Source organism: Struthio camelus, chromosome 3, assembly GCF_040807025.1.
Source record: "Struthio camelus isolate bStrCam1 chromosome 3, bStrCam1.hap1, whole genome shotgun sequence".
Lineage (NCBI taxonomy): Eukaryota > Metazoa > Chordata > Aves > Struthioniformes > Struthionidae > Struthio > Struthio camelus.
This window is the reverse complement of record NC_090944.1, coordinates 95593031-95606550: the sequence shown is the minus strand read 5'-3', so window position 1 is coordinate 95606550 and position 13520 is coordinate 95593031. Positions and strand designations below refer to the sequence as shown.

Sequence of the window (13520 nt, the reverse complement as noted above, 5' to 3'; positions counted from 1 at the left end):
ATGATGTCTCTGCAATGTTTCATGTCACCTAAAACAATGTCACTGTTGGTGTAATCAAGTTCATAGCTGCAAAGTCCTGTAAAAATAATAACAATGGTACTAGCATATGAAGTTCAAAGTGCAACATGATTCAAAAATGACTGATTCCATTATTGGCTGATGAACTTTTTTGTGGGGTAGGGAAGGAAGAAAAGTTGAAATACAATTTCAAAATTAAAATCAGTAAAATTCCATTAATATATCCTTAAATAACAGACAATATTGGTTCTTTTAGCCATATTTTATCTTATTCAACTTATCAGATCTACTATTTTGCCTAAGAATGATTTCATCCTGCAGTCTATCTGGATAATATGTTCATCTGACTCCTTCATTTCCTTCTGAGTAATTCTCATCATCATGCTGTCACTATGGCCTACTCAAGCATTGCTGGGCTTCAGTGGTAAAAAAAACAAATTCAGCGTACTTTATGACAGTTTGCATCTTGGACTGAAATCAAACAAGTTGGAAATAGTAAAGACATCTCTAATTTTCCTTGTAAGTTTTCATTACAAAACTTCTTACTTCAAGGTGCTTATAGCCTGGATAATCTTTGTTTATTTAGACAGAAATTTTAAAATTTGTTCTCTGCCTCACAGAGATTTTTAAAAAACTACCGCAACTATCAACCAGCTGCTTCCTAGTACAAGACTAGAGAAGGAAAAAAAAAAGCCCCATATTTTTGCTCCAATTGAAATCATGTTCTAAATATTCTCCAAAGTGCTTTGGAAACTTCTGGTTTGAAACAAAGATTAACTACTTAGCCTAGGCAGGCCCCTGAAACAGACAAAAGCCATAGGGCAGCTCCTTATAAATTCATTTAGCCAGGCTGTACACCTTTGAAAACTGATAATTCAACAGAGTCTGAACAACTTATTAAAAATATTCTCACAGTAAGTATAAATAAACAAAAAAAAACCCCTAATCCCTATTCTGGTCATGCTCAAGGCTATTCTGGCTCACCAAATAAGCTCCCAGATGCCAAGAGCTTGAGCTCCATACAAGAGAAAGACACCACCACTATTTATCATACATTCGGGGTAGACTGTGTTCCTGTCATTCCACTGAATAGCACAAGTAACTCCATACATGAAACGGACCTTGCTGTTGAGTAAAGCTTCTTGAATCTCTCTTAAGTGGCAGGGTGAGTATCATTATTTTCTAGATGCAGTAACTGTGAGATGGTATAAAGCCACCCTGGGCAAAACTGAGACTGTAAAGTTGTCATTGCTCTGAAACTCTGGTCAACAGTCACATCATCTTTCATAATCAATGCACTGTGTCCATGTGCTTGGCTTGCTTTCTATAACTACGTAGTTATAGAAACTATAGACACTTTCTGTGTCTGTGCTGCCTTGCTCTTTCAGGAAGAAATCACAACAGTCACTACTGTTGCCTACACAATTATTGACTATTTTTTCCATTCTTAAAATAGTAAAGATATTCCAACTATGATAGTATGTGTATAAACTTAGAAATACACATCAGTGGAAATTCACTGCTGTTCATTCTGGAGAAACAGCTTTCACTAGGATGCCATCTTCTGGAAGAAGACATCTATCTATCCAAAAGGAATGAGAAGCTTATCTGTAGCACTGATAAAGTCTACGGATCTAAGCGATCAATTTTCTTTCAACAGTAAAGTCCCAAAGGAAGAAAATCATTTGAGTGAGACTACTTTCATTTATGTAACACACGTAAAAGTACTTACATGGATGTTTGATCTGTAATGGATCCAAACAGTAAAAACTGACAATCTCATAGCGTTCAAAGTTGTACTACTTAACAGCAACTAAAACCATTTCAAGCTTATGATCCTTTTCTCTGAGAACACTAAATTATTTTAAAAATTCAGGATCTCTGCACTCAGTTAAGATGTGCAATAAGGCATACTGAACTCTCTTTAAAAGTTAAGAAGTTAAAAAACCATACTGTTTAAGGGTAGGATTCTTCTCATTTAATTTCAGCCCTCTACAGAGCTGCCTATGCCAGTCCCCTGTAGTACTTCTATAGCCCCTGAAAAGAGAGGTAACATCCAAAGGCAATCCACCCATTCTAAGGTCCGACACCCTCTTTCTCTATTGAGAGGAGAAGAGTCTTAGAGGCTTAGATGTCTGCCCTGAACTAGACACCTGCATGTGGAAGATGGATTCTGCAGAAAAGACTCAGGCAAAATTGCAGAAAAACTGACTTTGGTAATGAGAACATGGGAACTGCCTAGTTTTTTCTGAATTCAGGTAATATGCTTCATTTATCTGTACCTGGCTTCATGTCTACTGTCAGTAATCCTACTACAGGCCTGCTACTCATGTCCACTGTACTTTTAAAAGGTATACCTTCAGCTCTGCTGTATTCACCCACCTCTCTGTCTCTTTTACTTTTCCTCATACTTCCACTATTAACTGTTCTTTTACTAATGACTCAAAAAATATTTACAAGTCAGTTGATCTTCACTAAAGAGTTAGTAACTTAAAGAGGAAAAAACAAGAAAAGATACCTGAGACAGTTTCATCTGCATGTGGGCAAACACATGAAGAAAACCAACTACTGCATCCCACAGCCTGCTGTGTGCCAGACTCTGCTGGTTCCCAGTACATGGTCCCTATCGTTCAGGCAGTAAGAAAAGAAAAGCAGAGTTTATTTGCAAGAAACTCAACAAAAACAGGAAGGAAGACATAGAGGCAGTGCATAGCTGGGGGCTGTCCTTTAGAAACTGCTATGAAAAGCTAAACATACACAGAATTATCTTTTTCATAACACAAATGACTCTAAGCAATGCCCATTTCTAATAATCATTCACAGCCTGACTTTATTTTAGCCAACTAAGTACATATGTACTAATTCAGAACTACAAAAATTTTGTCTGCCTGCAACTTTAAACTGCAAGTGCTAAAGGGGTACAAACTTTCAAGCTGATTCTTCTCTATTTTGTACTGCAAAACAGAAGCCTTTACAAAGGTTTAATGCGACACTGGTATAAGAGATCAGAGAATCAGGATCCTTATTTTTTTCCAGCATATTCTACGTGTTCTACAACACAGCACTAAAGAAATATTTTTCCAAACTTTCCAAATTCTGAAATGCATGAATCTAAAATCTTTTGATGACTGAAATGACTTGGAATAAAATCTTTATTAGCTAATAATCACAAAAGACAAGTAGTTATGAAATCCCAAAAGTTTTCTCATAGGATCTTTACCTTATTATTAAGAGTACAGTATGGACAAATCCCACAGCACAAGGGTTTTTAAAAGACATTTTTAAATGAATCATTCAGTGAACGACACATCTTTATTTGCTGCAAGCAACCCAAAGCCTTCTTAGAACACAGGACATTTAATTTCCTTATTAACCTTTCACTAGAGTTCATCAAGTCCTGCCAGCTTGCTCTTTTCATTTATTCTGAGTTGATCTCAAGAACATCTGCAGTGCTCAAATACATCATGTGACTTGAGTATTTCCAGCAGGGCACTGATGCCTTAAAACAGCCTTACTCCTGACACAGCATGCAATCTATTGCTTTATTGACTATTTATGCAACTACATGTTGAATTGACTTTAGTTTCTCAGTGGGTTAAAAGTTAAGATTTTAAAAGTGGATAACATTGCTATGGTCTGGACCAAATTAGCAAAAAAGAAAAAGCCTGCTATCTTGCCTACAAACAAACAAAGATTATCTACTAATAACTCTAAATTTGACTAAACTGCTAAGGTTCCAGAAGAGTAGCGAGTTACACATGCTTCAAAACTTCCGTTCCTACTTAAATAAAAGTACTAAAATAGATCTGAGGCATAAATGTATCTATACTACATCTCTATTGATATTATATCTATCTACATTAGGTCTTTCTGTCAGAAGTACGATGATTTTCTGTAAAAATTCATAAAGTTATAGTAAAACTAATTTACCTGGATATATTCTGTGAGAGTATTGAAAACCTGTTTTGCAACCTGGATGGCTTTGGAAAAATTTCGCTGTCCTTGCTCATCAATAACATCCTTCCCAGAATAATACCAATAGAAATCACTAATGGATTCCTAAAAACAGTTGTGAGAAGCACAAAGAGATTACACAGTTACACTGCCTCTAACGGGTTCTTTACCATGATAACAAAAATAACATTAGATAGTAATATAGTTCTGAAAAGTGTTTAGTTTTATATAAGTATTCTAGAATTTTAAAAAGTAATCAGTTTAATATTTAGTTTTAATGATCCCTGAAAGATTCTCAAGTATAATTTCAGGAATTATATTTTGATCTCAAGAGAAATCAATAGGAACAGGAGTAAATCAAAACAAAGAAAATAACCCCTCAAAATCTAGTTAAAAAAAATTAGATTTGTTGGTTATCTGCTCTTAGAAACACAATCACTTGCATTCTGAAAAGGAGCATTCACTGGTACTGCTATGCTGCATGTTGTTCATTAAAAAAATCTCTATACTGTGTGTTTGTCAACTAGTCAACAGTGGGAACAAATGTCCCTTTGTGTGTATGAGTCTTCTTCCTGTCTCTCCCAAAAGAAAGTTAAAGTTTCAATAAAATAAGCAACACAATAAAAATTGTTTTTTTGTCATTATCACTACTATTGTTCCTACAACTTCTAGAAAATGTATAAGGTTAAGCAGCAGCGTTGATAACAGCAACTTAAAACGGATCAGTTTTCACAGACAAGAATTCTTAGACCCAATAAATAAAAGGCTAAAGGGAAAATTTAACTCAGCAAATTTAAAGTAAATATAGTAGATTAAGTATCGTGTGCAGTGCTGTGGATTTTCAGAGAGATGACAGAAACAGGAAAAATGATTAATGTTTATCACAAATTTATTTTTATGTCTTTCACTTACTCTGTTTAGGAAACAAATTACATTTTTTTCATTATTCTCCAAAGGGTTGTGACAAAGTGATGTTTTCATATTTAAAGGTTAAGGAGAAGATTCAAATTAGAGCGTTAAATGGTTTTTAATTTTGTCTCTGCTTTTATTTTTGCCGGTATTAGGCAACAGTTCTTATGCTTCACTCCATGTCATCACATGACTGTGCATATAACAGACCCATGTTCAGATAAAAACATGCGTGAAAAAGCAACTGGCTGAAGCTTAACTTGAACAATAAAAATGACTTTACACTCAAAGAGCAGTCTCAGTCAACAACTGGTGAATTCAATTCACAGTTAAAACTGATGCTTACCTCTTATTTAGCGTATATCTACTTTCTACCTGCTCTGTGTGGTTAACAGACTCCACTGTATTTTTACAGATAATGTTTGACATCAGTCTTGCACACTTTTGTCACCTTTGACTCGCATAGTGCAAAATAACGGTATTTAAAGAACTGTGACCAGTAGAGAATTACAGACTTTCTCTTCAAAAACATAGGTCATAGTGAGCAGGACAAACATGGTGACAAATCAATAAGCTCCTCTGGTAAAGTCGAACATTTTACGTTAAGGGTGAAGTTCGATTTTACTGTAAATAGAACTTTTGCGGCAGCAAACCACTTGCTGCTGAAGGAAATTCCAGAGAAATTAAGCAACTCAGTCTTCAAGTACAAGATGTCTGCCTTTCATCTTGCTTCCCTAATGTAAACACAATGACATAATGCATGTATACTCTCCTTGAGGAAAAAACATAGAAGGAACATTTCATGGAAAAAGTTGACTTCCTTTCTTACTGCATTATTAAGGTGAGCCAACATATAGTGAGACACATGAAGTAAAGGATCCACAGTGAAAGGAACCGAATTACGTATCTGAATTGCATTACACACTAAGAACCTTAGACAAATTCCTTAGACAAAAGATGTAAAGAAAGGGAGCAAAGAATCATCAAAAGAAAAAGAAGAAAAAAAAAACAGAAAAAGCACATAGATGAAAAAATAGGAAAGAAAAAAAGGTCCGAGTTGAGCTATATAGATAAAGCTGAGCATGTCAGGCTAGAGGCTGGGTGACTGCTAATACCACAGACGCAGCAGAAAGGCCTAGCCTTTGTTTTATCCAGGAGGTCAATGTAGGTTTTCCTAAAAGAGTTCTTTTCTTGGGACAAGAACACACACTTTGGGACCCCCTTCTCATTCAGTAATAGGAAAATGATTTATGACCTGCATCTAGCAATACAGAAAGTGGCCATGATGCAGCAAAGATTCAAATACATAAAGTTAGACAAAGGAGCAATATATTCTGGCTTTAGTTTCTGTACAAAACTGTGCACCAGGGATATCCAAACACAAAACTATTAAGAGGAACACCAAATGTACAAGAAAACAGAAAGTATTAAGATACTGTCTTATGATAAAAATTGAAAAAAAATTCCAATGGTGTTGCACAGATGCAAGTAATTAACGTCATCTACTTCATTAGTATATAAATTAATGTACCTGAACTCTCAATAAGTAATCCACTGTGGAAATGATAATATTAACAGTTGTGTTGTTACCAGTCTGAGTTCTCAGGTAATTCTGAAAATCTAAAAATGCAAAGAAAAGTTTAGTTTATATTTGCTGATATGTCAACCCGTTACAAAATTAGCCATTCAAACTGGTTCTGATTAAATGCGATCTAGGAAAGTGTAGCTTAAAGGAATGGAAAATCTTTTTTGTTTACAAATATACATTAATTGCAATTAAATTTTGAACTCCCAGAGTTTTAGCATTTTATTCTGGAGATTACATACCAATCTGTCAGAAAACCGTAAGACAGAACTTTTATTATCTTTTTCCTCTGTAAAACTTTAACTAGGCATTATTTCTGACCAATTTTACACCTTTAGAACTCCATTACTATTGATGGAAATACATTTCGTCTATACTTTGCTAAACAAAAGGAAAATTAAGCTCCATTATTATACAATTCCTGATTACAAAGTCATAAATAAGTCCAACAGATAAAAATTCCCCCCCTCCCCCAATAATACCACAGAGATTTCTGGGAAATGCACTTAATAATGATAATATGCTTCACGTAATGACTGGTATTCGTTTGATTTCATATTTTAAAAAACATGCTACTTCCTCAAAGATCTCCTGCATGTCCTTGTAATGACACGTAAAATTTCAACTTGTCATTCGTAACAAGTAGCACACCACAAAGTCTACAAATGCCAAGTTATGATAAATATACTAAACAGCCTTCCTGCTTTCTTTTTCTTCTTAATTGCTGACTAGAAGTTATAATCAACGTACATTTTCTCTATAATTTACCTCTCCTAGTAAGTCAAGATCCAAAATGCGTGAGTTTGGAAACCATTTTCTCTACAAAGTTTACATGGATTAAAAAACTCTAAAAATTTAATTCCACATAAATATTTTCCTTTCATGTACAGTCCAGCAGCTACACCACCTTTCATAGTATTTTATGAAAGTTGCCAAACGACCTGCAATGAACAGCTTTTATCCTTAGCTACCATCACCTCGGCTTGGCTGACCGGCAGCCTGCCCACAAACCTGAATTATGTCCTTCACAAAGTAACTGGAGGAAGCGGAAGAGGTCACATGTGAATTCATCATCCTGCATCACCTTTTCCCCTGCAGAAAGGCCAGATGGAAGCACAAATTATCGCAGGCTGCCAAGCAACCCCCCCATGCCCCCCAAAGAAAATTTAAAAGAACAGAGAAGGAGAAAGAAAATTTATAGCCACTAATCAGAAGCGCATGTGACTTGTGCTTGGCAGATAGTTACTTTGTTTTTTCTTTAAATAATAACAAATTCTAAAACACAACATTCTCCTTATAAAATACGGCAGTATGAGCTTGGCAGCATTTTAGAAACAATCCATGATTCACTTTCTTGTTTGATTTTGGTGGGCATGAACGCTGCACTACATACAAAGGTTAGGACTGGATTAGTTTGGTTCCCATTTATGACAAAATAAGACACTTAAAAATACAGAAGATTTAATCAAACCAAAACATTCCTCAAATGAGCTACTAGATTTAAAATAGATTTTAAAATATCCTAAAATGACTCCAGAAATGTACAGATATCTGAATTCTCAAATTCCCAAAAAATCACAGATGCATTTGAGGATTTAGCACCAGTTTGTCATTCATACAAAATGAACATTGGGCATCTATCTCCCTGTATAAAACAAAGCACTAAACTTACAATTAACATGTACCTATGTGCTTTGCTGAATTAGGCCCTTAAATTCACTTTTTGGTAGACATCTAATATCAAAATATATAAAGCTCCAAATCATTTTTTTGATTCTTCACAGAAAAACAGTAGCCTAAGAAGCCCTCAGTTAACCCATCACTATTTCAATTACACCAGTATATACAGTTAACTTTGCACACTGAAGTGTGAAGATGGAAAACACCCATTCACCTAGGAAAAAGGCACAGATTGAGAAAGAAAAGTAGAAAGACATCTAATGAAAGGAGGACAACAGCATATGTGTTCAAAACTATTAAACATCACCTATTAAATGTGAAGAATTTCCCAATTAGGGCTTTGTACAAGTATTCTGAATGTATATCACGGCAACAAGAGAAGAAACAATAAAAACCTTTTTGTTTTGAAAATATATATCATTTTAACATGTGGTGAAATGCTATTAGTAGACAACTGAAGGAAAAGAGATAAAAACACAAGGAAATTGCAGAAATATTTAAAAGTTTAATGTCGGGACATTTTTGACTCTTATGTGAACTTCCAAATCCAATGTCAAAGAAGACTTCTTTTCAAGTAGGTGAACAGAACGAAACAAGAGAGAGAAAAAAAAAGTGAAGGTTCTAACAGATTGGAAATTATAGACAATAATTACATTGATAATTATTGACATATTGCTATATTGATTGATTGATGATTATATTTATAAAGGACTGGATTCATTATATTATTATAATTATGTTATTAGAGCTGAATTATAAACAACATTGCTTACCATTTAGAATAGTTATAAACAGGAACTGGATCAGAGGTGCCAATGTACATAACAGCATGAACGATTACACGTTCAAGCTAATGGACTTACCAGTCCATAGCCTAGGAATTTTAGTGAGAAGTTTCAGTATAATGTTAAGATTAGGAAGCAAAAACATTTTGAAAACTAATGTGAATACTAAAAATATATTATCTCTCTCTTTTCCTTGCTCCCATTAACATAATGTTTGGTAACAAGAGCACGTATCACCAAAGTATATGCAAATCACATTTCTTGTAACACAGGGAAAGACAAAACGCTTTTCCTCCTAATTCCAGGTGTGTATTTATGGTGGCGGCAAACAATATACAATTCTTTTTCCAAGAGTGAGCCAATTACTATAAATGACAATGTTATTTTTCTCTGTCCCAGACATAAATACCAAATATATAGTTTTAGTCACAGAAGACTAAAAACTCTTTCAGCTAATTAAGCAACGAAAAATAAATGACTGTTTCTGACAGTGCTGATTAATGTACACATACAATATATGTCCGAGAAGGCAATGAGGCAAAATCAGGAGGAATCTGTGCCTTCAGGAAGTATATAATTCTACATCATATATAGGTTCAGTCCAGCAAGATACTTACGTTTGTTGATGACCATTTGTTGATATAGAATATCCTGCAGGATTAATCACTTTATTTGTTAAATTTAACTGAACTACTGACATGCTTAAAGTTACACTTTGAGTCACGTGTTTTGCTGAATGCCATGAATATTTAGCATCTTGCAAAAATAAGCATTATAGCTACAGAAATGCTGATGTTTTATGGAGCCTGTATAGTCACAAATGCTAAGCATGTAACTTTACCACTAAGATGGCAATGACCTTAAATAACAGCTCACAAGGAAAATTGCTTATGCATTACAGTTTGCAAAATCAAGCCCAAAAAGGACCCAACCATGTATTTCTAGCACATTAAGATGTCACTGAATCTAAGCCATAATCTATGGATAAGACTACAGAATAAGTTAAAGGGCTATTAAAGATAGATATCTATTAATATTTCTTATTATGCCAAAATGCCAGCAAAGTTCATCTATAGCACCCTTACTATGGTTTATATGAAACATAGTATTTTAAAAATAACATTTTGAATTTTATTTGGGAACAATTATCTAATGCCTGCCAGATAAACATTTTCATCTTTATACTTAAAAGAAAACATTGTATCAACTGCACTATATGTCTAGCAAATCACTTTCACTCCATGAAAGCAATGGACCAAAAACTGCAATATGACAATTTTCTGAAGTGAAGGAATCTGCAACAAAAAAGTGAAAGGCAAAAAAATGCACAAGATGCTTGATTCAGTAAAATTCAGGAAAACATATGAATATGTTTTACATTTAAACATGCACATAACTTCAATATATACCTAAATGTTTCTCTTAATGAAATGTTCTCTTCAATATTGATTTGAAACATGGAGATATAATCAAAAGAAGAGAAAAGGTTTTAATCCTGAATTACAGTACACATCAGGTGGAAACTTTCAGTGGTATTTAACCTATTTAGTTTTTTTCCAGTCTCATTTCACTAATCAAAAAGAAATAGTATTAAATTGTATTACATTTGATCATACAGTGATAAATATTCTAACCACTAATTTCAAAGGCAAAACATTACAAAGGTGCACAATTTACAGTCCTCTTTCAGCCAAGCACTTAGGAAGATCTATTTAGATTCCTCATAGACATTGCGAAAAAAGGGTATAAAAGTGCTTTGCTAGATTAGGTTATAAGTTAGGGCCTAGGTTATATTAAAATTAGTTTTCTTGCTTGCTTTTTTTTTTTCCCAAGAAAGATGTGTGCATGTGCAGACTAATGAAAATAATATAAGCTTAAAGTAATATCAGATATAAATAAAAAACTGAAATTGAAAGCCTCAGCAGCAGTTTGGCCAAGTTGAGTAAGAAAACAAACACAAAGAGGACAAATTGAGGAAAGAACTTCAAAAATCCATCATGCAATTTTTTCTGATTTTAAATTAGCTGAACATACTACTACAAATTTCCTTTCAGCCATTTTGCCTAATTTTTGGAATTTTTCCATCTCTATTTTTCTTGACCTCTTATCATCTAACATTTTTCAGAGCAAGAGGAGAAATAAGTCTCAAGTTAACGTGACACACAGATTAGTTTATGATGAAATAATCTGGCTTTTTGTACACCACTTGGAATTCGGGAATAACTTTGCCATGAAATAAATTCCAATTTTAATATTGGGAGAGTTTGGGAAGTTCTTTTATTCAGCTCCCCTATACAGAAGTCACAAAATTAATATAAGTTATGGCAAAATTCTGCAAAATCAAATGATGTTTAGGTATACCACATCACATAAGCTGAAAGATTTGTTCCTTTTGAAAATAATATTTGGTGCATTTCAAAGTGAAATCAAAAACTGCTTTAAAAAGCTTGGCCATACTGGGATTTAAAACAATCCTTATTATCAGACTTCTATATCCATTCTATCATGACCATAATCTGACTAAAACCAAATACGAGTAATGCTGGTGTCGTCAAGAATTTTGTTTTCAGAATGAAACCGAATGCAAGAGGTATCGTGCTGAATACTGCAGAAGTGGTGTGCAGATTCATTTCTTTGTATAAAATCTAAGAGAACCACCTTTGTTGCTATGCACACAAATTCATGCCAGCACACACAAACATTTATACAGATAATGTACTTACAAATATATACATTGCATATCACATGGTTTAGGGCGTCAAGACACTGTGTTCTTTAGCTTCCATTGATATGATGCATATACTGCAATATATTTGCTTAAACCCACATTAAAATAGTTAAAATGCTGCCATTACTCATGCTGTATGTAAATGATATGGCTACAGATACGAAGGCTTTATGTCTGCATTTTGTGCAAAACTGATAGCCTGTGTTTCTGATGCACAGGAAAAGAAGTATCATGGGCAATACATAAAAATAAGATTGAATAAAAAGTGAAATGCATGTTTTTTTCCTTGAAAGTGCATGTGTCCAAGTCTAATAATTTTTTTTTTATTCTCAGTGAAAAAGAACCTGTCCAAGTCTAATAATTTTTTTTTTATTCTCAGTGAAAAAGAACCCACCTCTATTACAATTTAGAAATATTATTTTAGGCTACATATTTCAGAAATGTAAAAATACATTCAATGTTCAAAAAGCTACAGGGGCTACCTTGCCACTGTTAATTATGACCTCACTACAGAATGCTAACGTTTTGCCATCAGAAAGTGTTTTGGCAATAATCTATCAACTACAGTTTAAACGTCTTTTTCCTGTCTGAAATTGGGACTCTTTGATAAAGGAAGAAATCAATTGGCCTAGTACCAAAGGTGACACAGTAGCACATGACAAAGATTGTCAACTATGGGGCAAAAAAGATCTATTTATCTTTTGAAATTTCCATGTCCATGTGATTATTTTAAAACTATCTGTCAAATGCAATACTAATCAAATAATATTGAGTTTTCTTCTTACACTGATTTAGAGAGGTTAAAAATGTCAGTCTAAAAACAGTCCGAAAAAGTTTTTTTTTCCATTTTACCAACATTAAGTCTGTTGAAGACATTTTTTACGAAGAATAGTATGAGCAGTAATGTCAATGCAAATCAAATCAGTATTAGAGACTAGGATATTATGTTTGCAGAGAGATGTTAGCAATGTCCTCTGGAAACCCTCAGTAAAGTAACAGCACCACCAATATTCAGAAAAAAGGACTGGGAGTCAGAATAACTGGGATCTTAGGTGTAAAATTTGTCTGATTCTATCACATGGCTTGTTCACCTTTCCATACAATTCAAACCACGAGCAATAACTTCTCTGTAGAGGTTATCTGGTTTAATTATTTTAAAAGCTTCTCAGGTTAAAAATGTATTTTTCATTATAATATCTGAGAGGTTTGATTATTATTGAGATTATTAGTGCTTCAGGCATATTTTGTTTGAATTAAAGCTGAGCTTCAGCTTGAGCTGAAGCTTGATCCATCCTCAACCTTCTTTCCCTGTTTGCAAAATGAGCCCAATATATTTGACCACATTTCACTGAAAAAAGTAATTGTATCCAAACTTTCTCATAACAATCTAGAAAACAGGGAGTTTCAAATGGTAAGTAATATTTATCATGTGACTGTGAATTACATTTGAAAAAAATTAACTCCAACACACACAAGTTTCTCTGTGAAGTCTTTTTAAAAGAAAAAAAAGAATAAAATTTTAAAAATAACACTCTTGGAAGAGTGCCTAGCAAAGGCATCTAGCAAAATCTAGCAAAACATTATAAACTTTTTACATCATTTGATAAGTAAAGCAAGTCACTTAGAAGGAGAAAAACATTGCACTTTCAAGCTTATTGTGACTTACAGTGAAATAGACTAGACTGTGATTGTTAAATGAAAAACCATCAAAGATAATAAGCGTTTCTATGTGCCTTTGGTTTTGAATCCCAGAATAATCAAAAACAGAATAATGAAAAAAAAAAAAAAAAGGTACCAAAGATACAACATTGAGTACATCACAAAAACAAGTAAGAAACACGTTTGCTAAAGAACCATCAAT

The 13520-nt window shown here is 33.7% G+C and overlaps 1 protein-coding gene across 9 annotated transcripts in view; it reads right to left on the bottom strand.

The window, feature by feature from the left end:
- The window catches only part of RYR2 (ryanodine receptor 2), a 469316-nt gene that overhangs the window by 31187 nt on the left and 424609 nt on the right, over positions 1-13520 (bottom strand). For all 9 annotated transcript variants that reach the window (XM_068939250.1, XM_068939252.1, XM_068939253.1 and 6 more), the window contains 4 exons: positions 7478-7558; positions 6413-6501; positions 3949-4077; positions 2537-2641 (listed from right to left, as the gene is read on the bottom strand). In XM_068939250.1, the coding sequence (XP_068795351.1) occupies positions 2537-2641; positions 3949-4077; positions 6413-6501; positions 7478-7558 (404 nt within the window). The remainder of the gene's footprint in view (positions 1-2536; positions 2642-3948; positions 4078-6412; positions 6502-7477; positions 7559-13520) is intronic.